The following is a 24,358-nucleotide window of genomic DNA, read 5'->3' as shown; positions in this document are numbered from 1 at the left end:
TCAGGAGTCAGAAACCAGGGGGAGCTCTAGTGAGACCTCACCTCTAAAAATTGCCGGACATTGTGGTAGGCACTTGTAGTCCTAGCTACGCGGAAGGCTGAGGCAAGTCTGAGGTTGCTGTGAGCTATGATGGTTCAGCAGTCTACCAGGGGTGACAAAGTGAGACTCTGTCTCAAAAAAAAAAAAAGCTTGGTTCCCGTAGTCCCAGCTACTTGGGAGGCTGAGATAAGAGAATTGCTTAAGCCCAAGAATTTGAAATTGCTGTGAGCTGTGACGGCATGGCACTCTACCGAGGGCAATATAGTGAGACTATCTCAAAAAAAAAAAAAAAAAAAATGTGTATTGATTGCCTGAGGGTCTACTCTTGGAGATTTTTTTTTTTTTTTTTTGTAGAGACAGAGTTTCACTTTATGGCCCTCAGTAGAGTGCCGTGGCATCACACAGCTCACAGCAACCTCCAACTCCTGGGCTTAAGTGATTCTCTTGCCTCAGCCTCCCGAGTAGCTGGGACTACAGGCGCCCGCCACAACGCCCGGCTATTTTTTTTGTTGCAGTTCGGTGGGGGCCGGGTTTGAACCCGCCACCCTCGGTATATGGGGCCGACGCCCTACCGACTGAGCCATAGGCACCGCCCATCTTGGAGATTTTTTATTTCCCTATTTCTGCCTATGCTAAATGAAGATTTTCTTATCTAGTTCCTTGGCTTTCTTTTCTTTTTTTTTTTGAAACATCATACACTTGTATATATATTTTTTACACAGAGGTAAAAAGGCTTATTATAAAAAAATCAATACAACAGGGTTTTTAGTATACAGGTAAAGAATGAATTATGCTTCAGGCACTTTAATTTGTTGATGTGAGCAAATAGCTTGGGGAAGGGGGTGTCGGGGAAGCTTCTGGACAGTAAATCTTTTGGTTAATGTTTTGTTACCACAGATATAAAAATAAAATCTGAATAATTTCTCTCAAATGATTGACGTCAGTATGGCAAAGCTGACTGGGAAAATACTACACACTGTCAGCTGCAGTGTGGCAATTAGAGTGATGTATTTACATAAATGTCCCATGGCTATCTTTGTGGCCTTAACCACTGCCTTCACAAACCAAAGAGTATACGCGGGGTAAGATTTGCTAGCATAAGGACAAAAGGTGAAGGAAGAGAGAAACATTAATGACCAGAGGTGACAGAGGAAGAGCAGCTGGGATATGTGTGTTTTATTGAAATAAATAGGGGCACTTGAATGGAGGTCTAATGAAACATACATTAGTATTGTGCTTTGTAGAGAGGAGACCTTAGAGAAAGACCCTGAGGGAACGCCTCAGGGTGGAGAGGAAGATGTCCTTGGCTTTCAATACCTGGATATATATATATGTATTTTTTTTTCTTTTTTTTAGACATAGTCTAATTATGTTGCCCTCAGTAGAATGCTGTGGCATCCCAGCTCACAGCAACCTCAAACTCCTGGGTTCAAGCGATTCTCTTGCCTCAGCCTCCTAAGTAGCTGGGACTGCAGGCACCTGCCACAACACCTGGCTATTTTTATTTATTTATTTTTTTTTTTGTAGAGACAGAGTCTCACTGTACCACCGTTGGGTAGAGTGCCGTGGCGTCACACGGCTCACAGCAACCTCTAACTCTTGGGCTTACGCGATTCTCTTGCCTCAGCCTCCGGAGCAGCTGGGACTACAGGCGCCTGCCACAACGCCCGGCTATTTTTCGGTTGCAGTTTGGCCGGGGCTGGGTTTGAACCTGCCACCCTCGGCATATGGGGCCAGCGCCCTACTCACTGAGCCACAGGCGCTGCCCACCTGGCTATTTTTAGAGACCGAGTCTTGCTCTTGCTCAGGCTGGTCTCAAACCCATGAGCTCAGACAGTCCACTTGCCTCAGCTTCTCAGAGTGCTGGGATTACACATGAGAGCCACCATGCCTAGTGGTAGATTTTCAAAAAATATTTTCTTTTGCCTCTGTTTTGTTCCTGACATTATGTTTTTTTCCTATGGTTAGTAACTCTAAATCAAAATACTTCCGGTACACCCCTGCATGGAGGTGTGCTGAAAGATGGGAAAGAGCAGGTGTCTGGAAATACCTACTTTGTAGAGTATACTTTAAGTTTCCTCCTTTTAAGTACATTGTTCTACTGTTGTGCTCCTCTGGTCTGGTATTTGTGGCCTTTTTCAGTGGCCTTTCTTCCTTGTATCTTGGGTCTCTTGAGGAAAAGATTCAGGTGCTCAGCAGAAACATCTCCATTTGTAACTTTGTTTCATCATTCTTTTTCAGCTTTAGTATTTCATTTAGTGTGTCCTCTGTTGAGGATATCCTGTTTGTTTCATGTTATCTTCAAGGCTTGTGTTAGAATAGGATGAATATTTAACCAGGATGTTTGAATTATAGTATTGGTTTAAGAAAGAAAGAAAGAAAAAAGAAGAGGGGAAAAAAAAGAAAAAAAATCTTAGAGTTCTAAATTGGACATATTGAACATAGGTTTCTCCCAAAGGACTGTTTATTCTTCTGTGGCCTTTGATCTTCTGTAAGCATAAAAGTGAGTAATACAATGCAGAGAATATTTTCACCTCTGTATTGGCCTGTTGGAAGAAGCCTTTCAATCTATGGACGTTAAGATTATGTCTATTTTCCCAAAGTAATGCTAATATTGCCCTTTTTTCATTCTCAGAAGTCACTTTCTTTGGATGATAAATTACATAGTCACCTAATGATTATTTTTTTAATATTTGAATTTTTGCAGTGAATATGTATAGTTTTTTAATAAGAAAAAGATATTGGTATTAAGTACAAAAACTTCCAAAGTCTTTGATTAACTATTATTCCATAGAGTCTGACTAAATACCAACCAGATGGAAAATATTTACCACCTTGGGGTAGGCAATGATTTCTTTGATGAGACACTAAAATTATGAATCACAAAAGAAACAATTGATAAATTACATATTAGAATTAAAAATTTGCTCTTTGAGGGCAGCGCCTGTGGCTCAGTCGGTAAGGCGCTGGCCCCATATTCCGAGGGTGGCAGGTTCAAACCCAGCCCCAGCCAAACTACAACCAAAAAATAGCCGGGCGTTGTGGCGGGCGCCTGTAGTCCCAGCTGCTCAGGAGGCTGAGGCAAGAGAATCGCTTAAGCCCAGGAGTTGAAGGTTGCTGTGAGCTGTGTGAGGCCACGGCACTCTACCAAGGGCCATAAAGTGAGACTCTGTCTCTACAAAAAAAAAAAAAAAAATTTGCTCTTTGAAAGATACAGTAAAAATGAAATAAGTTACAGACTGGAAGAAAATATTAGCAATATATATATGTGACAAAGGACTTGTTTTTAGAACAAAAGAACTCTTATGGTTCAATAATGACACAAATGATTAAAAAATGAGCAAGCCCGTAGGGGAATATAACCAGAACAGAAACACTAATTCCGCAAGAATATATGTGACAGCAACATCAATCGGGTGGGGCTAGAACTGAGTGAATCACCCCAGCTTCTCTTAAGCACCCAAGGTTATCAGGCTTCAACTCCCCCTGCCAGCTAGTGGAAGAGTGCGGTGGTCTGGCTGAGGAGACGTAGATCTTGTGACTCAGGCAGGCGCAAACCCCTAGTGCATCTGCTCATTGGAGGGAACTGGGTTACAGCCCTGCGGGGTTAACAGTGACTGGGTGTGACAGAGGTGTAAGGTGGGGAAGGAGACATCAACATTCCCAGACTAATTCATTTGCTGTGTGGGTCCTTCTGACTCCACGGAGCACCGGAGCGAGTCATACGCGAACTGCTAGCAGACCCCTGCTATCTAGTTGCTAGAGACCTTTTGAACTCTCCTACTTGAGACTGGGTGGTGACTGGGAAAATTGATTTGGAACTCTTGACCTGGGCCAATCACCTGAGGACTATCCAAAGTGGTACCCTGAGTGCGTGGTTGTGGGAAGGTTTGACTTTCCTTTTCCAGTTGTTGCTTGTAGGTGGTGGGGTGACTTAGTTGCTGGTATTTCTCCACAGCTGAGACTTCAGCCCAGAGTTACTGATTCACTAGGATTGGACGGAGACCAGCTGAAAACAAGACAGAGCCACTTAGCCCCACCACGCCACACAGGTACCCAGTGTCTCAGGCCGTAGCACTGGATGGGTCCTTTGCAAAACTCTAGGGGAAAAGATACAGACACCAGTCCCAGCTCTTGGACATAGGGCTGCTTAATCCCTACTCCAGGAGCCCCCAACACAACTTCACCTTATCTGCTCATTTAGCCAAATGGTGTAAAATAATCAGCGGGCAGAATCAGCGGAAAAACTCTGGCAACATGAATAATCAGAGTAGATCAACTCCCCCAAAGAACAACATGGCAGACGCAACAGAAGGTCTCATTCATAAACAAATAATTGATATGTCAGAAATTGAATTCAAAATTTGGATTGCAAATAAGATTAATAGAATGGAGGTAAAGTTGGAATTAGAAATTCAAGGAGCATTTCAAAAGTTGTCTCAAGAATTCAATGACTTGAAAGACAAAATCACCAAAGATTTTGACACAGACAAGAACTTGCAGCCCTCAAAGATCTGAGAAATACAGTAGAATCCCTTAGTAACAGAATGGAGCAGGCAGAAGAAAGGATTTCTAACATTGAAGATAAAGCTTTTGAACTCTCCCAAATGCTCAAAGAGGAAGAGAAGTGGAGAGCAAAAACGGATCATTCTCTCAGAAAGCTCTGGGATAATTTGAAGAAAACTAGTATTCACCTTACAGGAATTCCTGAAGGTGGTGAGGTGGCTTTGAAAGGCCCTGACACTCTACTCCATGAGATAATCAAAGAGAACTTCCCAGACATGCCAAGAGATTCTGAAATTCAGATAGCAGAAAGTTTCAGAACCCCAGCACGACTCAACCCAATTAAGGCATCTCCCAGACACTTTATAATTAACTTCACCAAAATTAATGTGAAGGAGAAAATACTGCAAGCAGCCAGACGAATGAAAACCATACAAAGGGAAGAATATTAGAATGACTGCAGATCTCTCTGGTGAAACCTTTCAAGCTAGGAGAGGGTGGGGTGGTCATTGACTTGTAATCTCCTAAAACAAAATAATTTTCAACCGAGGATCCTGTACCAGCTAAACTAAGTTTCATTTATGATGGAGAAATTAAATACTTTAATGACATTCACATGTTGAAGAAATTTGCCATAACTAAACCAGCTCTCCAGGATATTCTCAGACCTATCTTCCATAATGACCAGCACAATCTTCTATCACCAAAGTAAACTCACTCAGAAATTGTTGATCAAATTCCAACATCCACAGTGGCAAAAGGATTAAAAATGTCCATTGGACTTTTGGAAAACTTGATACTCAAAATTCTACCAGGCTTATCAATATTCTCAATTAATTGTTTAAATTGTCCTCTAAAGAGGCACAGGTTGGCTGACTGGATACAAAAACTCAGGCCAGATATCTGCTGCATACAAGAATCTGACCTTACCTTAAAAGATAAATGTAGATTCAGAGTGAAAGGATGGTCATCTATATTTCAGGCAAATGGAAATAAAAAAAAAAGCAGGTGTTGCAATTTTATTTGTAGATACACTAGGCTTTAAGCCAACAAAAGTAAGGAAAGATAAGAATGGTCACTTCATGTTTGTTAAGGGTAACACTCTCAACATGATGAGATTTCAATTGTTAATATTTATGCACCCAAACAGAATGCACCTCAGTTTATAAGAGAGACTCTTAACAGACATGAGCAAGTTGATTTCCTCCAGCACCATAATAGTTGGAGACTTTAAGAGTCCTTTGGCAGTGTTGGAAAGATCCTCCAGTAAGAAACTCAGTAAAGTTAACCATTGAACATTTGAATTTAACAGACATCTACAGAACATTTCATCCTAACAAAATTGAATACACATTCTTCTCATCAGCCCATGGAACATCCTCCAAAATTGACCACATTTTAGGTCACTAACCTCTGCAAATTTAAAAGAATAGAAATCATTCCTTGCATCTTCTCGGACCATCATGGAATAAAAGTTGAACTCAGTAACAGCAGGAATCTGCATACTCATACAAAAACATGGAAACTAAATAACCTTATGCTGAATGATAGCTGGGTAATAGTCAAGATTAAGAAGGAAATTACCAAATTTTTGGAACAAAATGATAATGAAGACACAAATTACCAGAAACTCTAGGATACTGCAAAGACAGTCCTAAGAGGGAAATTTATAGTACTGCAAGCCTTCCTCAAGCGAACGGAAAGAGAGGAAGTTAACAACTTAATGGGACATTTCAAGCAACTGGAAAAGGAAGAACATTCCAATCCCAAACCCAGCAGAAGAAAAGAAATAACCAAAATTAGAGCAGAATTAAATGAAATTGAAAACAAAAAAATTATACAACAGATTGATAAATCAAAAAGTTGGTTTTTTGAAAAGGTCAATAAAATAGATAAACTTTTGGCTAACCTAACCAGGAAAAAAAGTATAATCTCTAATTTCATCAATCAGAAATGGCAAAAGCAAAATAACAACAGCTTCCTCAGAAATTCAAAGTGTTTAATAAATATTACAAGAAACTATTCTCAGAAATACGAAAATTTGAAGGAAATAGACCAATACTTGGAGGCACGGCGCCTTCCTAGCCAGAATGAAGTGGAAATGTTAAACAGGCCTATATCGACTTCTGAAATAGCATCAACTATACAAAATCTCCCTAAAAAGAAAAGCCCAGAACCAGATGGCTTCACATCTCAATTCTACCAAACCTTTAAAGAGGAACTAGTATCTATATTACTAAAAAATTTCCAAAATATAAAAGAAGAAGGAATACTACCCAACACCTTCTATGAAGCAAACATCACTTTGATCCTCAAACCAGGAAGAGATCCAACAAGAAAAATTATAGACCAATATCACTAATGAATATTGATGCAATAATATTCAACAAGATCCTAGCAAACAGAATTCAGCAACATATCAAACAAGTTATACACCATGACCAAGTGGGTTTTATCCCAGGGTCTCAAGGCTGGTTCAATATACGTAAATCTATAAATATAATTCATTACATAAATAAAATAAAAAACAAAGACCATGTGATTCTCTAAATTGACGTGGAAATAGCTTCTGATAATATCCAGCATCCTTTTGTGATCAGAACACTTAAGAGATCTATATAGAGGGCGGCGCCTGTGGCTCAGTCGGTAAGGCGCCGGCCCCATATACCGAGGGTGGCGGGTTCAAGCCCGGCCCCGGCCAAACTGCAACCAAAAAAATAGCCGGGCGTTGTGGCGGGCGCCTGTAGTCCCAGCCACTCGGGAGGCTGAGGCAAGAGAATCGCTTAAGCCCAGGAGTTGGAGGTTGCTGTGAGCTGTGTGAGGCCACGGCACTCTACCAAGGGCCATAAAGTGAGACTCTGTCTCTACAAAAAAAAAAAAAAAAAAAAGAGATCTATATAGAAGGGACATTTCTTAAAGTGATAGAGGCCATCTACAGCAAACCCACAGCCAATATCGTATTGAGTGGAGTTAAATTGAAATCATTTCCACTTATATCAGGAACCAGGCAAGGTTGCCTATTGTCTCTACTGCTTTTCAGCATTATAATGGAATTCTTAGCCATTGCAATTAGGCAAGAAAAGGCGATCAAGGGCATCCAGATAGGGTCAGAGGAGATCAAACTTTCACTCTTCACAGATGATAATAGTTGTATTATCTGGACACATTAGGGATTCTACTACAAGACTCTTAGAAGTGATCAAGGAATACAGCAGTGTCTCAGGTTACAAAATCAACATTCATAAATCTGTAGTTTTTATATACACCAATAATAGTCAAGCTGAAAAAACAGGGACTATTTCTTTCACAGTAGTGCCAAAGAAGATAAAATATTTGGGAATTTACCTAAGAAAGGATGTGAAAGATCTCTATAAAGAGAACTATGAAGCTCTAAGAAGAAGTAGCTGAAGATGTTATCATATGGCAAAACATACCATGCTCATGGCTGGGAAGAATCAACATTGTTAAAATGTCCATATTACCCAAAGCAATATAGAATTTTAATGCAATCCCTATTAAAGCTCCACTGTCATACTTTAAAAATCTCGAAAAAATACTCTGTTTTATATGGAATCAGAAAAAACCTCGAATAGCCAAGACATTACTAGAAATAAAAACAAAGTAGGAAGAATTATACTACCAGACCTCAGATTATACTATAAACGAACGGTGATCAAAACTGCATGGTACTGGCACAAAAACAGAAAGGTAGATGTATGGAACAGAATGGAGAACCAAGAGATGAACCCAGCTACTTAACAGTTATTTGATCTTTGACAAGCCAATTAAAAACATTCAGTGGGGAAAAGATTCCCTATTTAACAAATGGTGCTAGGTGAACTGGCTGGCGACCTGTAAAAGACAAACTGGGCCCATACCTTTCACCATTAACTAAGATAGACTCACTGGATTAAAGATTTTTTTTTAGGTTTTTTTTTTTTTTTTTTTTGGAGACAGAGCCTTAAGCTTTTGCCCTGGGTAGAGTGCTGTGGCATCATAGCTCACAGCAATCTCTAACTCCTGGGCTCAAGCGATTCTCCTGCCTCTGCCTTCTCCTGCCAAGTAGCTGGGACTACAGGTGCCTGCCACAATGCCTGGCTATTTTTTGGTTGCAGCCGTTATTGTTGTTTGGCGGGCCCGGGCTGGATTTGTACCCACCAGCTCAGGTGTATGTCTCTGGCATCTTAGTTGCTTGAGCCACAGGTGCCAAGCCTTGATTAAAGATTTAAAGTTAAGACATCAAACTAGAAAAATACTAGAAGAAAGTACAGGGAAAACACTTGAAAAAATCAGCCTGGGCGAATATTTTGAGGAAGATCCCCCCAGGCAATTGAAGCAACACCAAAAATACATTACTGGAATCTGATCAAACTAAAAAGCTCCTACACAGCCAAAAACAGACTAAGTAAAGGAAGTAGACAGCCCTTAGAATGGGAGAAGATATTTGCAGGTTATGTCTCCATCAAAGGTTTAATAACCAGAATCCACAGAGAACTCAAACGTAGTAGCAAGAAAAGAACAAGTGGCTGGGCTGGGGACTTGAAGAGTCTCAGGCTGGGCAAGGGACTTGAAGAGAAACTTCTCTGAAGAAGACAGGCGTATGGCCTGCAGACTCATGAAAAAATGCTCATCATCCTTAATCACCAGAGAAATGAGTGTCAAAACCACTTTGAGATATCATCTAACCCCCGTAAGATTAGCCCACATCGCAAAATCGTGAAACCAGAGAGATTGGCGTGGATGTGGAGAAAAGGGAACCTGCACTGCTGGTGTGAATGCAAACTAACATGTTCCTTTTGGAAAGATGTTTGGAGATCACTTAGGGATCTAAAAATAGACCTGCCATTCGATCCTTCAGTTCCTCTACTAGGTATCATTTTATAACAAAGATAATTGCACCAAAATGTTTATTGCAGCCCAATTTATAATTGCTAAGATATGGAAGAAACCCAAATGCCTATTGACACATGAATGGATTAATAAATTGTGGTATATGTACCACCATGGAATATTATGCAGCCTTTTAAAAAGATGGAGACTTTACCTCTTTCATGTTTACATGGATGGAGCTGGAACATAATCTTCTTAGCAAGTATGTCAAGAATGGAAGAAAAAGTATCCAATGTACTCAGCCCTACTATGAAACCAATTTGTAGCTTTCATATGAAAGCTATATCCTAAGTATAGCCCAAGAAGAAGGGAAAAGAGAGGGAGGGAGGGGAGGTTTGGTGGAGGGAGGGTAATTAGTGGGAACACAGCTAACGGTGCATTTTACAAGGGTACATATTATATTTACTAAGTGTAGAGTATAAATGTCTTAACACAATAACTAAGAAAATGCGGTGAAGGCTGTGTTAACCAGTTTGATGAAAATATTTCAAATGGTATATAAAACCAGCACATTGTACCCCATGATTGCATTAATGTACACAGCTATGATTCAATAAAAATAAATAAATAAATGAACAGGCCAGGTGCAGTGGCTCAGGCCTGTAATTGTAGCGCTCTGGGTGGATGAGGTAGGAGGATCACTTAAGCTCGGGAGTTCAGGACCAACCTGAGCAAAGAGTAAGACTCTGTCTCTACTAAAAATAAAACAGCTGGGTGTCGTGGCAGGTGCCTGTAGTCCCAGCTATTCAGGAGGGAGGAGGATTGCTTGAGCCTAGGAATGAGAGGTTGCAGTGAGCTAGGCTGATGCCATGCCACTCTAGCCTGGGCAGCAGAGTGAGACTTTCCCCAAAATGAACAAACAAACAGAAAAAAAACAGGCAAGAGGGAACTCAGAAGATACGTGAATGACCAGTAAGCACACGAGAAGTCGGCTCAACATCATTAGTCATTAAGGAAATGTGACCACATTGAGATACATTTTACATTCATCAGAATGGCTAAAATTGAAAAAGAATGATACCACCAAGTGTTAGGATGTGGAGCAGTTGGAACTCATACATGGCCGATGGGAGTGTAAAATTGTACAAGTACTTGGAAAACTATTTAGCAATTTTTTTTTTTTTTTTTTGGAGACAGACTCTCAAGCTGTTGCCCTGGGTAGAGTGCTGTGACATTATAGCTCATGGCAACCTCCAACTCTTGGGCTCAAGGCAATTCTCTTGCCTCAGCCTCCCAACTAGTTGGGACTATAGTTGCCTGCCACACATCCAGCTATTTTTAGAGGTGGGGTTTTGCTCTTGCTTAGGCTGGTTTCAAACCTGTGAGCTCAAGCAGTCCATCCACCTTGCCTCCCAGAGTGCTAGGATTATAGATGTGAGCCACCACACCTGGCCTATTTAGCAATTTCTAATAGCCTATACCTCCGTATGACACAATTTCACCAGCATTAATCTAGGAGAAGTAAAAATACATGCCCATAGAAGTATTTGTGTGTGAATATTTATAGCAAACTTATTTTGCAAAGTGAAAACAACCCAGATGTCTATCAACAGGTGAATTGATAAACAAATTATGGATATCTGTGAAATGGAGTACTTCTTCACTTTAAAATAGAGATAACGGGTGGCGCCTGTGGCTCAAAGGAGTAGGATGCCGGCCCCATAATCTGGAGGTGGTCAGTTCAAACCCAGCCCTGGCCAAAAACTGCAAAAAAAAAGAGAGATAATGATCTACTTCTTTATGATTTAATAAAAATAAAAGAGAGATAAATTACTGATACATACACAACATGGTTGAATATCAAAAACATTCTAAATAAAAAACCCTAGGCACAAAAGGCTACATTTGATATGATTCCATTTATATGAAATTCTGAAAAATGCAAACTGTGGTACAGAAGCAGGTCAGTTTTGATTGAGAATAGAGGGGAAGATTGAAAAGGAACACAAAGGAATTTTTGGTGGTAACATGAATTTTTGTTTTGATTGCTGTGATTTATATAGGTTTACATATTTGTCATAAAACTATGTGCTTAACATAAGTACAATTTACTTTTTGTAAATTATACCTCAATAAAGTTGACTAAAAATATGCTAAGGTCAGGTGCAGAGTCTCACACAATAATTTTGACTAATCCTTGTGCTTTGGGAGACCAAGGCTAAAGGATCACTTGAGGCCAGGAGTTCGAGATCAATTTGAGTTAGTGAGACATCATTTCTAAAAAAAAAATTTTTTTTAATGACTTGGGCATAGTGATGTATGCCTTAGTCTTAGCTATTCAGGAGGATTGCTTGAGCCCAGAAGTTTGAAATTACATTGAGCTATGATGGTTCTACTGTAAACTCCAGCTTAGGCAGCAGAGCAAGACACTGTCTCTAAGAAGCAGAATAGAACAAAAAAATCAGGGTCGGCACCTGTGGCTCAAGAGGCTAAGGCGCCAGCCACATACACCTGAGCTGGCGGGTTCGAATCCAGCCCCGGCCTGCCAAACAACAATGATGGCTGCAATCAAAAAATAGCCAGGCATTGTGGTGGGTGCCTGTAGTCCCAGGTACTTGGGAAGCGGAGGCAGGAGAATTGCTTGAGCCCAGGAGTTGGAGGTTGCTGTGAGCTGTGATGCCAGGTACTCTACCCAGGGTGACAGCTTGACACTGTGTCTCAAAAAAAGAACAAAACATCAGATAATCTTATTCTTTTAGAATTCCTTTTTTCTGTTTAAAATCTTTCTAAGCCCTTTTGGGGAGTTAGGTTATTTCCTGGTTTGTATCTTTATTCTGACTTGTTTTTTTACTTCTACAATCTAGAAGATATGTCAGCTCTTGTTCAAGGCATACACTGCAAATTCTAGTATAAATCTTTGGTAAACTTAAGAACTTCATGTGCATGTGTATGTATTAAAAAATCCTTCATCTCTTTTTTTTTTTTTTTTTTTTTTGTAGAGACAGAGTCTCATTGTACCGCCCTCGGTAGAGTGCCGTGGCATCACACGGCTCACAGCAACCTCTAACTCTTGGGCTTACGCGATTCTCCTGCCTCAGCCTCCCGAGTAGCTGGGACTACAGGCGCCCGCCACAACGCCCGGCTGTTTTTTTGTTGCAGTTTGGCCGGGGCTGGGTTTGAACCCGCCACCCTCGGTATATGGGGCCAGCGCCCTACTCACTGAGCCACAGGCACCGCCCAAAAATCCTTCATCTCTTAAGGGTAGGGTAAAAAAATACCTCTATTTGTATAATTTGGGTTAGTTAAGATTTTATGGAACTTTTGAGTATAAATTTTTTTTGTTTCTTCAGTGGCCCGAACCTGTAACTTGATCCTGATTGTTCTGGATGTCCTGAAACCCTTGGGACACAAGAAAATAATTGAAAATGAGCTGGAAGGATTTGGTATTCGCTTGAACAGCAAACCCCCCAATATTGGCTTTAAGAAGAAGGACAAGGGAGGCATTAATCTCACAGCCACTGTAAGTGGGGAAGGTGATGTGGGGCAGGTTGCCAAAGGGACTGGATTAGGGGTGAATTAAGGTGCATGGACATTGACCTTTTGAAATTTCTTGGCTTTTCCCTGTGCTAATTGAGATAACACAGTGACCTTGTAATGACTGACAAGAAAGACTTCCAGATTAGCATAGGAATCAGTCTCAGACTTACCTTTGCAACTTCATTTCTTCTTTTGGGTTATCTGTTTGGGATTATATGGAAATGTGGACCAATCTTACTCTTTTTTTTTTTTTTTTGCAGTTTCTGGCTGGGGCTGGGTTTGAACCAGCCACCTCCGGCATATGAACGAGCACCCTACCCCTTTGAGCCACAGGTGCCACCCCAATCTTACTCTTGCATGGAATAGGTGGCTGCCAGTATCCTGTGTTTTCATTTATTTAATACAAATTAATAGATCAACAATCATGGGGCAAGCATTGTTGAGCAGGAGTGGAGAAAGTGGGGAATGGAAGAGGGAACAAAATAGACAGAAGCCCCTGCTTTTATATTCTAATTGGGTAGAGTAGCAAATAAAATAAATGAGTGAGATATAGTGTATTAGACATTACAAGGTCACTGTGTTATCTCAGTTTTAAGTAGGTCAGTCAGGAAAGTCTTTAATGAGGTGACATTAAAGTGTAAACCAAATGGATATCTTGGAGTAGAATGTTTCTTGTAGAGGGAACATCGAAGTTCAAAACCCCTGAGGTAGATCTTGCCTTCCTATAGTTCAGGAACAACAGTGAGCAAGTTGGAGAGTAATAAGAGATGAAGTCATCACACAGGGCCATGTATGCTTTTACTTTATAGGAGATGGGCAATTATTGTTTATGTTCTGATCCACAGAGTAAATAAGTTTTGACTTAGGTTTTTTTTTTTTTTTTTTTGGCCGGGGCTGGGTTTGAACCCGCCACCTCCGGCATATGGGACCGGCGCCCTACCCGCTGAGCCACAGGAGCCACCCTTGACTTAGGTTTTAATGGAATCATCCTGGCTATTGTGTTAAGAATAGAATGCAATGGATTAAGAGCCGAAACAAATTATTTAAGAGGTTATTGTAATAATCTGGTCAAGAGGTGATGGCTTCTGTGTTGTATTAAGGGAGAGGTTAGCAGTCTCCCTGATGAGGATGGAAGAGGCAGACAGTCAAGGCATTGCTGTTTACTTTGTGGCATCTAACCACTCCCTGATGATGCCAGTTGACCAGCCCTGGTGTGGTCTGGTGTCTCCCCTATGATATTCAAGTAGCTGTAATCTACTTTGGCTCTTACTGGGGTCATGTGCCTCTGCCCTTAGGTAATAGCGAAAAGAACAGGAAGATTCCTATCCTTCACTATCCCCACTTTCTCCCTCTAGATGCTTTTGGTACCAGCTTCTCTTTTGCTCACCTGTCTTCTCAAAACAATTTCTAGGCCGGGCGCAGTAGTTCATGCCTGTAATCCTAGCACTCTGGGAGGCTAAGGTGGGTGGATTGCTTGAGCTCATGAGTTTGAGACCAGCCTGAGCAAAAGCAAGACCCTGTCTCTACTAAAAATAGAAAAACTGAAGCAAGAGGATCGCTTGAGCCCAAGTTGGAAGTTGCTGTGAGCTATGACGCCATGGCACTCTACCCAGGGCAATAGCTTGAGACTCTGTCTCAAAAAAAAAAAAAAAAAAAAATTTCTACTTCTGTTCATCAATAGCTGGAGCCCATGCCCTACCACACATCCATAGACATGCCTGGGATTTGACTTAGGCCATCAAACTGCACAGTAGCTGCTACTAGGTGTTTTATATAATACTCTCACATTCCTAGGGGCTTAGTTCTATTTCCCCTAAAATACTAAAGACCAGACGAGAACAAGCCCAGTTCCTCTTGGACTTTATTTAACACCATAATGTTTCAAAAATAGAAATACGGAATAAAAAATAAAAAAGAAGCAACAGCTTCTTAACGTAGGGTTGTAAAGTAGAAGAGAGGGAACCCTCTTTGGGAGCCCTTGGTAGAGTGCCATGGTGTTACAGCTCACAGCAACCTCCAGCTCTTGGGCTTAAATGATTCTCTTGCCTCAGCTTCCCGAGTAGCTGGGACTACAGGTGCCTGTCACAACACCCAGCTATTTTTTTGTGGCAGTTTGGCTGGGGCTGGGTTCGAACCCACCACCCTCTTTGTGTATGGGGCCAGCACCCTACTTACTAAACCACAGGCACTGCCCAAGTTTGGAAAAATTTTTAGTTTTTATTTCCTCCTAGAAGTCAGTGACTCTTATCCAGAATGTCTTTAGTAGTGATTTTGCATTTTGTTTGAATTATCCAAGTACTTGAATAGGTACTTTCGGGAATTTTGTGTGTGTGTGCCCTGTCTAATCATTGTTTGCTTGCTCATTCAGTGCCCTCAGAGTGAGCTGGATGCTGAAACTGTGAAGAGCATTTTGGCTGAATACAAAATTCATAATGCTGACGTGACTCTTCGTAGCGATGCCACAGCCGATGACCTCATTGATGTGGTGGAAGGAAATAGGTACTAAGTGTGCAGTCTGTGCCTAACTCTGAATTTCGATCATGAATTTGGCAGACATCTACTCTAACTCCATTTGTGCTACTATCTCAAATGGTTTCTCCAGCTGTAAAATGAGGGATTGGTTTTTATTTCTAACATCCTTTCTTGCTTTGAAATTTGATTATGATAGCCAAGTTCCCTATTTCAGTTACTTGCTGTGAACTGCCCTAAGCTCTTTTAATGTGATGGTTAAAGAGAGTAGATCAGTCAGCTTTCCCAGAATTAATCCATCTGAGAAATCTTACAGGCTGCTCTGCAGAAGTCATTGCAGGCCAGGCTGTGTCTGTTTTCCCTAACCTCAGAGTACATAGCTAAATATCTGTTCGATGAAATAATACTATTAATTTAGACTACTGTTAAAATTATTCCTAGCATTTAGATATAATATTTTTTACTTGCTTTCCTGTTCATTGTTCCTGTTTGTTGGATAATTTTATTTTATCCTTATTTGCAAACAAACAAAAGCTAATGCCTTGAGTTAGGCATTTTATTTTATTTATTTTCTTTTTCTTTGTTTTTTTTTTTTGAGACAGAGTCTCACTTGGTCACCCTTGGTAGAGTGCTGTGGTGTCATAGCTCACAGCAACCTCAAACTCTTGGGTTCAAGCGATTCTCTTGCTTCAGCCTCCCAGACTACAGGTGCCTGCCACAGCACCCAACTTTTTTAGAGATGACGTCTCGCTCTTGGCTCAGGTTAGTCTCAAATTCATGCACTCAGGCAGTCCACCTGCCCTGGTCTACCAAGTGCTGGGATTATAGGCGTGAGCCACCACACCTGGCCCTATTTTATTGACAGAGTCTTACTCTGTCACCTTGGTAGAGTGCCGTGATGTCATCATACCTCAAAGCAACCTTAGTCTCTTAGGCTCAAGCGGTCCTCTTGCCTCAGCCTCCTGAGTAGCTGGGACTACAGGTGCTCACCACATCGCCTGATTAGTTTTTCTATTTTTAGAAAAGATGAATTCTTGCTCTTGCTCAGGTTGATCTTGAACTCATGAGCTCAAACAGTTCACTTGCCTTGGTCTCCCAGAGTGCTAGGATTTATGGTCACTGCATCCTGCTGAGTTAAGCATTTTACAGGTAAGGTAACTGAAGCCTAGAAGTTGTGGTTTGGTCTAATCATTAGTAACTTTGGCTGCCATACTGATTGGACACCAGGAATAACATTGCTATATGCTGTGTTTAAAAAATGTATTTTTAGGCCAGGTGCAGTGGCTCACGCCTGTAATTATAGCACTTCGGGAGGCCAAGATGGGAAGATTACTTGAGGCCAGGAGTTTGAGATTAGCCTGAGCAAGAGTGAAACTCTATCCATACAAAAAATAAAAAAATTAACTTGGGCGTGATAGCATGCATCTGTAGTCCCAGCTACTTGGGAGGCTGAGGCAGAAGGATCACTTGAGCCCAGGAGTTTGAGATGGCTGTGAGCTAAGATGATGTCACAGAGTAGTACCCTGTTTTCATAAAAGCAAAAAATTATTTTTGGTCTTCAAAAATTATTATGAAATTATGTTATTAAGACAGTTATATAGGAGACTAACTCTGAGAGAAATTAATTGACTTGTCCAAGGACACACACTGTCAGCCCTCCATATGGGGGGGGGGTTGGTTCCAGGACCCTCCACAGATACCAAAATCTGCAGATACGCAAGTCCCTTATATAAAATGTTATAACATAGTTGGTCTTCCATATCTATGAATTTTGATCTGCAATTGGTTGAATCTTTGGATGGCATATCCACATGTATGGAGGGCCAGTTGTATTTGGAAGATGACAGAACTGGGATTAGAATCAGTCTGGAAACTTCAAAATTTGCATTCTTTCCACTACAACATGCTTTCCCAGTAATTAGCTTTTTTTCTGGGACTAGGGCCTGAAGTTTCTTGCTTTTCAACTTGGAGTTCACTTTTTGGTCTTTAGACTTACTGATAGGAAGTTTATTTGAGGAGGAAGAGCTGAACAGCTTTTGGGAGCCTCTGATTTGAGTCTGGGTGAGAGGGGTAATCAATCTGCCAGTTTTGTCAACAAGTCCAGACTAATACCCTTCATTTCTTTTACTTCTGTAGAGTTTATATCCCCTGTATCTATGTGTTAAATAAGATTGACCAGATCTCCATTGAGGAATTGGATATTATCTATAAGGTACCTCATTGTGTACCTATCTCTGCCCATCACCGCTGGAATTTTGATGACTTGTTGGAAAAGATCTGGGACTATCTGAAACTAGTGAGAATGTAAGTCTTTGTGGATAGGGTAATGTTGCTATAGGAATTAAACCAGACTGTCCTCATCTCTGGAGATGATTAATAGTATCTGACTCTTTTTGAAGATAATTAGTAAATTGGTTCCTATTGTCTACTGGGTAATACTGAGGGCACTTTCTTCCTCGGGTTGGAGATTATCCTGGTCTGATCTCAGGGGTGATAGAGGGTTGGTTTGAATTCAACACATGAGACACTCTAAGAAGGTGATCACTTCTATGTCCCTTCTGTTCTAGTTACACCAAACCCAAGGGGCAGTTACCAGATTACACTTCTCCAGTGGTACTGCCTTATTCCAGGACCACAGTGGAAGATTTCTGCATGAAGATTCACAAAAATCTTATCAAAGAATTTAAATAGTAAGTGTCATGGGCATGTGGTACTGTCTTTGTCTTGTAAGTTACTGATTTCCCTAACTAACTCTTAGGAAAGCATTAAAGGCACCAGGCACCAGGGAGGATGTCTTTTTAAAAGCATGCTTAGTTGGAGTGGGAAGAGCTCCAGAAACCCCTTCAGGTCAGGAGGACTGATACACTGATGTACAGACGGCCCTGATTTTCCCTCATTATTTCATCTCCTCTTGGCAATACATATATTAACTCTTTCTGCCAATGTAATACTGGCCTTCACTGGGGTCTGAGTACCTCTGTAAACCTTAAATATGGGCAATCCTCCCCCCATCTCTCAAACATTTTACTGCTAAGACAGCCTAAAATTTTTTTTTTTTTGTAGAGACAGAGTCTCACTGTACCGCCCTCGGTAGAGTGCCATGGCGTCACACAGCTCACAGCAACCTCCAACTCCTGGGTTTAAGTGATTCTCTTGCCTCAGCCTCCCGAGTAGCTGGGACTACAGGCGCCCGCCACAACGCCCGGCTATTTTTTTTTTTTTTTTTTTGGTTGCAGTTTGGCCGGGGCCGGGTTTGAACCCGCCACCCTCGGTATATGGGGCTGGCGCCTTACCGACTGAGCCACAGGCGCCGCCCGACAGCCTAAAATTTTTAATGTTTTATTTTGAACATTTAATATTTATTTATTTATTTAAGAGATCCTCTTGCCTCAACCTCTTGAGTAGCTGGGACTACAGGTGCCTGCCACGATGCTCAGCGAGTTTTTTCCATTTTTAATAGAGATGGGGTCTCACTCTTGCACAGGCTGGTCTGGAACTTGTGAGCTCAAGCAATCTACCCACCTTGGGCTCCCAGAGTGCTAGGATTATAGGTGTGAACCACGGTGCCCAGCCTTGAACTAATTTTTTAAAAATATTTTTCATTTTTTAGAGACAGGGTCTTGCTTTATTGCCCAGGATGGATTTAAACTCCTGGGTTCAAGTGATCCTTCCATCTCAGCCTCTTGAGTAGCTGGGACTACAGGTGCTTGCCATCATGACTGGCTCTATTTTGGAGTGCTGCAAATGGGTCCTCAAACTATGGCCCGTGGGCCACATGAGGCGGTGTGATTGTATTTGTTCCCGTTTTGTTTTTTTATTTCAAAATAAGATATGTGCAATATGTGCATAGGAATTTGTTAATAGTTTTTTTTTTAAACAATAGTCCGGCCCTCCAACGGTCTGAGGGACAGTGAACTGGCCCCCTGTTTAAAAAGTTTGAGGACCCCTGTCTTTCTCCCTCCCTCTCTCCCTTCCTCTCGCCATGGCGTCACAGCAACCTGTAACTCCTAGGCTCAGGTGATTCTCTTGCCTCAGCCTCCCAAGTAGTGGGGACTACAGGTGCCCACCACAATGCCTGGCTATTTTTTTGTTGCAGTTTGGCCAGGGCCAGGTTTGAACCTGCCACCCTTGGTATATGGGGCTGGTGCCCTACCCACTGAACCACAGGCCCACCCAGTATAAACCATTTCTTTTATCTCTTAGGCCACTTCTAATGTTAACAACTCACATACTATAGTAAAATTATCGAGAATAGTAGGAAATTAACATTGCTACAATATTAACTAAACTGTAGATATTATTTGAATTTTACTACCTTTTCTACCAATGTCATTTTTGTGTTCCAGGAACCTATACAGCAGCTAGTTGTTATTTGTCTAGTCTTCCAGTGTTCTAATCCCCCAATAATGTTTCCTTAGATTTTCACTGTTGATGATGACCTTGACACTTTCGAAGAGTGTTCACCAGTTACTTTGTCAAATGTTCCTAACTTTGAGTTTATCTGACATTCTCCCATGATTGAAGTCAGATTATGCATTTTTGGTAATAAGTTCACAAAAATGATGCGTCCTTAGGTGGTGTTGTGGCAGGCCCCTGTAGTCCCAGCTACTTGGGAGGCTGAGGCAAGAGAATCGCTTAAGCCCAAGAGTGGAAGGTTGCTGTGAGCTGTGACGTCACAGCGCTCTACCCAGGGCGACATAGTGAGACTGTCTCAAAAGAAAAAACATGATACGTCCTCAGTGCATCATATTGTAGGATTTATGATGTCAGTATATCTAACTGATAATAATAATAATAATATTTTATATAATATTATTATATTGTCTACAAAAAGTTGCACAGGCATAGAGACCCCATCTCTATTAAAAAGTCTACAATATAATAATATATTATTATTATTATTTTAGAGACAGAGTCTCATTTTGTCACCCTCAGTAGAGTGCAATGGTGTCACAGCTCACAGCAACCTCCAGCTCTTGGGCTTAGGTGATTCTCTTGCCTCAGCCTCCTGCGTAGCTGGGACTACAGGCACCCACCACAACGCCCAGCTATTTTTTTATTGCAGTTTGTCTGTGGCTGGGTTTGAACCCACCACCCTCAGTATATGGGGCCAGTGCCCTGCTCACTGAGCCATAGGCATCACCCTAACTGATAATACTATTTACTTTGATCGCTTGGTTAAGTTGGCATTGGCTGGGTTTCTCCACTGTAAATAGTATTTTTCTCTTTGTATTTGATGAATAACTTGGGGGAGATACTTTGAGAATATGCAAATCCTGTTTCTCTTTAAATTATTGACTGTTGATTTTAGTATCTGTGAAGCTTGTCTGTGATGTTTATTACTGTGATGTTAGTTTCTTGCTCAAATTATTCCAGCTTTGGACATTAGGAAATCCTTTGTGTTGGCTCCTATGTTCTTTTTTTTTTAGCATTTCCTTACTTTTTAGCACTACTTAGATGTTCCTGGTTGACTGATTTTGCTTAGACCAGCCCAGGACAGTCATGTCCATGTCCTTGGTTTTCAAGACCTAGGGGCTCGTTTATTCATTTTTTTAGTAGGTTATTGCTTATAGGTCGTCTCAGCAGATAGATAGGAAATACATATATGGATACTAACCATGCCTACATATACATTATATTTCTATATCCAATCCATCCTATTCATCCATCTTTCTTGAAATCCATGAGATTATACCTTTACCTCTGATTCCATAGGGTTCATTCTAGCCTTTCCTCTTATTTTTTAAACTTTTCTCCAGCAATGAGAAATCTGTATGTTATTACTTGTTACCGGTTTACTTATTTTTATTATTATTATTATTTTTTTAGAGACAGAGTTTCACTTTATTGCCCTCAGTAGAGTGCTGTGGCATCACACAGCTCACAGCAACCTCCAACTCCTGGGCTTAGGTGATTCTCCTGCCTCAGGCTCCTGAGTAGCTGGGACTACAGGCGCCCGCCACAACGCCCAGCTATTTTTTTGTTGCAGTTTAGCCGGGGCCGGGTTTGAACCCGCCACCCTCTGTATATGGGGCCAGCACCCTGCTCACTGAGCCACAGGTGCCGCCCTATTTTTATTATTTTTGTTATTTTTTTGAGACAGAGTCTCACTCTGTTGCCTTGGGTAGAGTGTTGTGGCATCATAAGTCACAGCAACCCCAAACTCTTGGACTCAAGCAGTCCTTCTCTCTCAGCCTCCTAAGTAGCTGGGACTTCAGGGACATGCCACCATACCTGGCTAATTTTTTTAACTTTTTGTAGACAAGGTCTTGCTATGTTGCCAGGATAATCTAGAACTCCTGGCTTCAAGGAATCCTGTCACCTTGGCCTCCTAAGGTGCTGGGATTACAGGCATGAGCCACTGAACCCAGCTGGAAGTACTTAATTGATCTTCACATTCTTTTATCTAAAACAATTATATTCTATGGATAGGTGCTAATTTCCATTACACTTAAGAAAATTATACTTTGGCTATTATTTAAACTGAAGATGACTCTTGGAAAAAGTTAGGCATTGTCCTTTAGCAAAATTCATAAATTTTTATTATATGGCTCCTGCCTTCCATGGTGGTAGAACACTGTGGGTAGAATATTGTGAAAAGTCTCTAGAACTATAAGTTGGTATACCAGGGAATTAAAAGAGAGGGGCGTAAAATATTTTAGAGAAAAGACATGTCCAATCAAACAATTTTATTTGGTCACTATTTTCCTATTATGTTTTCTTTTTCTTTAATTATTGCAGAAATAGCTTTTTTTTTTTTGCAGTTTTTGGCCGGGGCTGGGCTTGAACCCATCACATCCGGCATATGGGGCCGACGCTCTACTCCTTTCAGTCACAGGCACTGCCTTTTTTTCTTTTTTTTTTGAGACAGAGTCTTACTTTGTCGCCCTCCGTAGAGTGCCATGGCGCACAGCTCACAGCAACCTCCAGCTCTTAGGCTTAGGCGATTCTCTTACCTCAGCCTTCTGAGTAGCTGGGACTACAGGCACCCGCCACAACGCCCAGCTAGTTCTTTTGTTGCAGTTTGGCCGGAGCCGGGTTTGAACCCTCCACCCTTGGTATATGGGGCCGGCGCCCTACCCCCTGAGCCACAGGCACCACCCTCTAGAAGTAGGATTAATGATCCGTAAGGCTTTTGATAGGTTTTGCTGCCTTACTTTCCAAATGGGCTTGAACCATTTATATTGTCATCACCAAAGTATAGGGCATTGACTTGACTGTACTGAGGTACTGAGTATGATTGCTAAAAACAGTTTTCTAGTTTAAGATAGTGAGTAAATGACCCATGAATGGATTAACAAATTGAGGTATATGTACACCATGGAATACTGTGCAGCCATAAAAAAGATAGAGACTTCACATCTTTTATGTTTACCTGGATGGAACATATTCTTCTTAGTAAAGTATCTCAAGAATGGGAAAAAAAAGTATCCAATGTACTCAGTACTACTCTGAAATCAGTATATAACCACCTACACACTCATGAATGGCAAAGCATAGCTATAGTCCAGAAAGTAGAAGGGAAGAGGAGAGAGAGAGGAGGGGAGAGGGAATATGGGAGGAGGGAAGGTATTTGGGGGGACCTCACCTAATGTGTATGATGCAATGGTACATTTCAAAACTAAATGAGTATAATTGAGATGGATGTGTTACTTAGTTCAATGTAAGAATTTCACATTGTATATCAAAGCAGTACCCTGAACCCCATAAAAGTATCAATGTACAAAGTTATGTTTTAATAAAAAATGATTAAAAAAAGATAGTAAAATGGTCACCTTGTATCCAAATATATTTACTTGTTCATACATCCGAAAAAATTTATATTTGTTTTACTAATTGTCATATCTGTTCCTGATATTTATGTATTTCTTTTTGGAATATAGATTGTAAAGAGGTTGTAGTGCAATGACAGTATAATAACAATATGACCACTTTTTTTTTTTTTTTTTGGATAGAGTCTTGCTCTGTCCCCCTGGTTAGAGGGCAGTGGTGTCACCATAGCTCACTGTAATCTCAAACTCTCAGGCTCAAGCGATTCCCCTGTTGTAGTTGGGACTACATTGATGTCATGTAATTTATGTCATCATGTGTGAAATGGATAAAAATGATGTGTGTGCCACCTTGCTTGGCTAATTTTTCTAGTTTTTGTAGAGATGGGGTTTTGCTCTTTCTGAGGCTAATCTCAAACTCCTGAGCTCAAGAAATCCTCCTGCCGCCATCTCCCAGAGTTCTAGCTAGGCATGAACCATTGCTGCTTGGCCTTGTTCACCAGTTTTTATTCACTAGCACAACATATTCTTTTCTTTTCTTTTTTTAGATAGAGCCTCAAGCTGTCACCCTGGGTAGAGTACTGTGGCACCACAGCTCACAGCAACCTCCAACTCCTGGGCTTAAGCGATTCTCCTGCTTCCACCTCCCAAGTATCTGGGACTACAGGCGCCCTCCGCAACACGTGGGATTTTTTTTTTTTTTGGTTGCAGCCATCATTGTTTGGCGGGCCCAGACTGGATTCGAACCCACCAGCTTAGGTGTATGTGGCTGGCGCCTTAGCCGCTTGAGCCACAGGTGCCGAGCCTGCACAACATATTCTTAATTTTGGAGGCCCACTGGCTACAAATAACCTTCATATGTTCTAGTGAATCAGGAAGACATATCAATTACAATTGTTTTTTTTTTTTTGAGACAGTCTCACTGTGTTAACCCTAGTAGAGTTCTGTGTTGTAATAGCTCACAGCAACCTCAGACTTCTGAGCTCAAGCAATTCTCTTGCCTCAGCCTCCCGAGTAGCTGAGACTTCAGGCGCCCGCCCCAACACCTGGCTATTTTGAGAGTCAAGGTTTTGCTTTAGCTCAGGCTGATCTCGAACTTGTGAGCTCAGGTGATCTGCCTGCCTTGGCATCCCAGAATGGTGGGATGACAGGCATGAGCCACTGGGCCTGGGCCCAATTACACTTTCTTGATAGAGAGGGAAGTCAGCCCT

The 24,358-nt window shown here is 41.3% G+C and overlaps 1 protein-coding gene and 1 pseudogene across 1 annotated transcript in view; both read left to right on the top strand.

Annotated features, from left to right (window-relative positions):
* The window catches only part of DRG1 (developmentally regulated GTP binding protein 1), a 41,143-nt gene that overhangs the window by 15,736 nt on the left and 1,049 nt on the right, over positions 1-24,358 (top strand). The window contains exons 5-8 of the mRNA XM_053586908.1: positions 12,723-12,892; positions 15,278-15,408; positions 17,515-17,682; positions 17,946-18,068. Coding sequence (XP_053442883.1) covers positions 12,723-12,892; positions 15,278-15,408; positions 17,515-17,682; positions 17,946-18,068 — 592 coding nt within the window. The remainder of the gene's footprint in view (positions 1-12,722; positions 12,893-15,277; positions 15,409-17,514; positions 17,683-17,945; positions 18,069-24,358) is intronic.
* On the top strand, positions 13,997-14,099 carry LOC128585278 (uncharacterized; annotated as a pseudogene).

This window comes from Nycticebus coucang, chromosome 4, assembly GCF_027406575.1.
Source record: "Nycticebus coucang isolate mNycCou1 chromosome 4, mNycCou1.pri, whole genome shotgun sequence".
Classification (NCBI taxonomy): Eukaryota; Metazoa; Chordata; class Mammalia; order Primates; family Lorisidae; genus Nycticebus; species Nycticebus coucang.
Note: the sequence above shows the minus strand (reverse complement) of the source record. Positions and strands in the feature narration are given on the sequence as shown.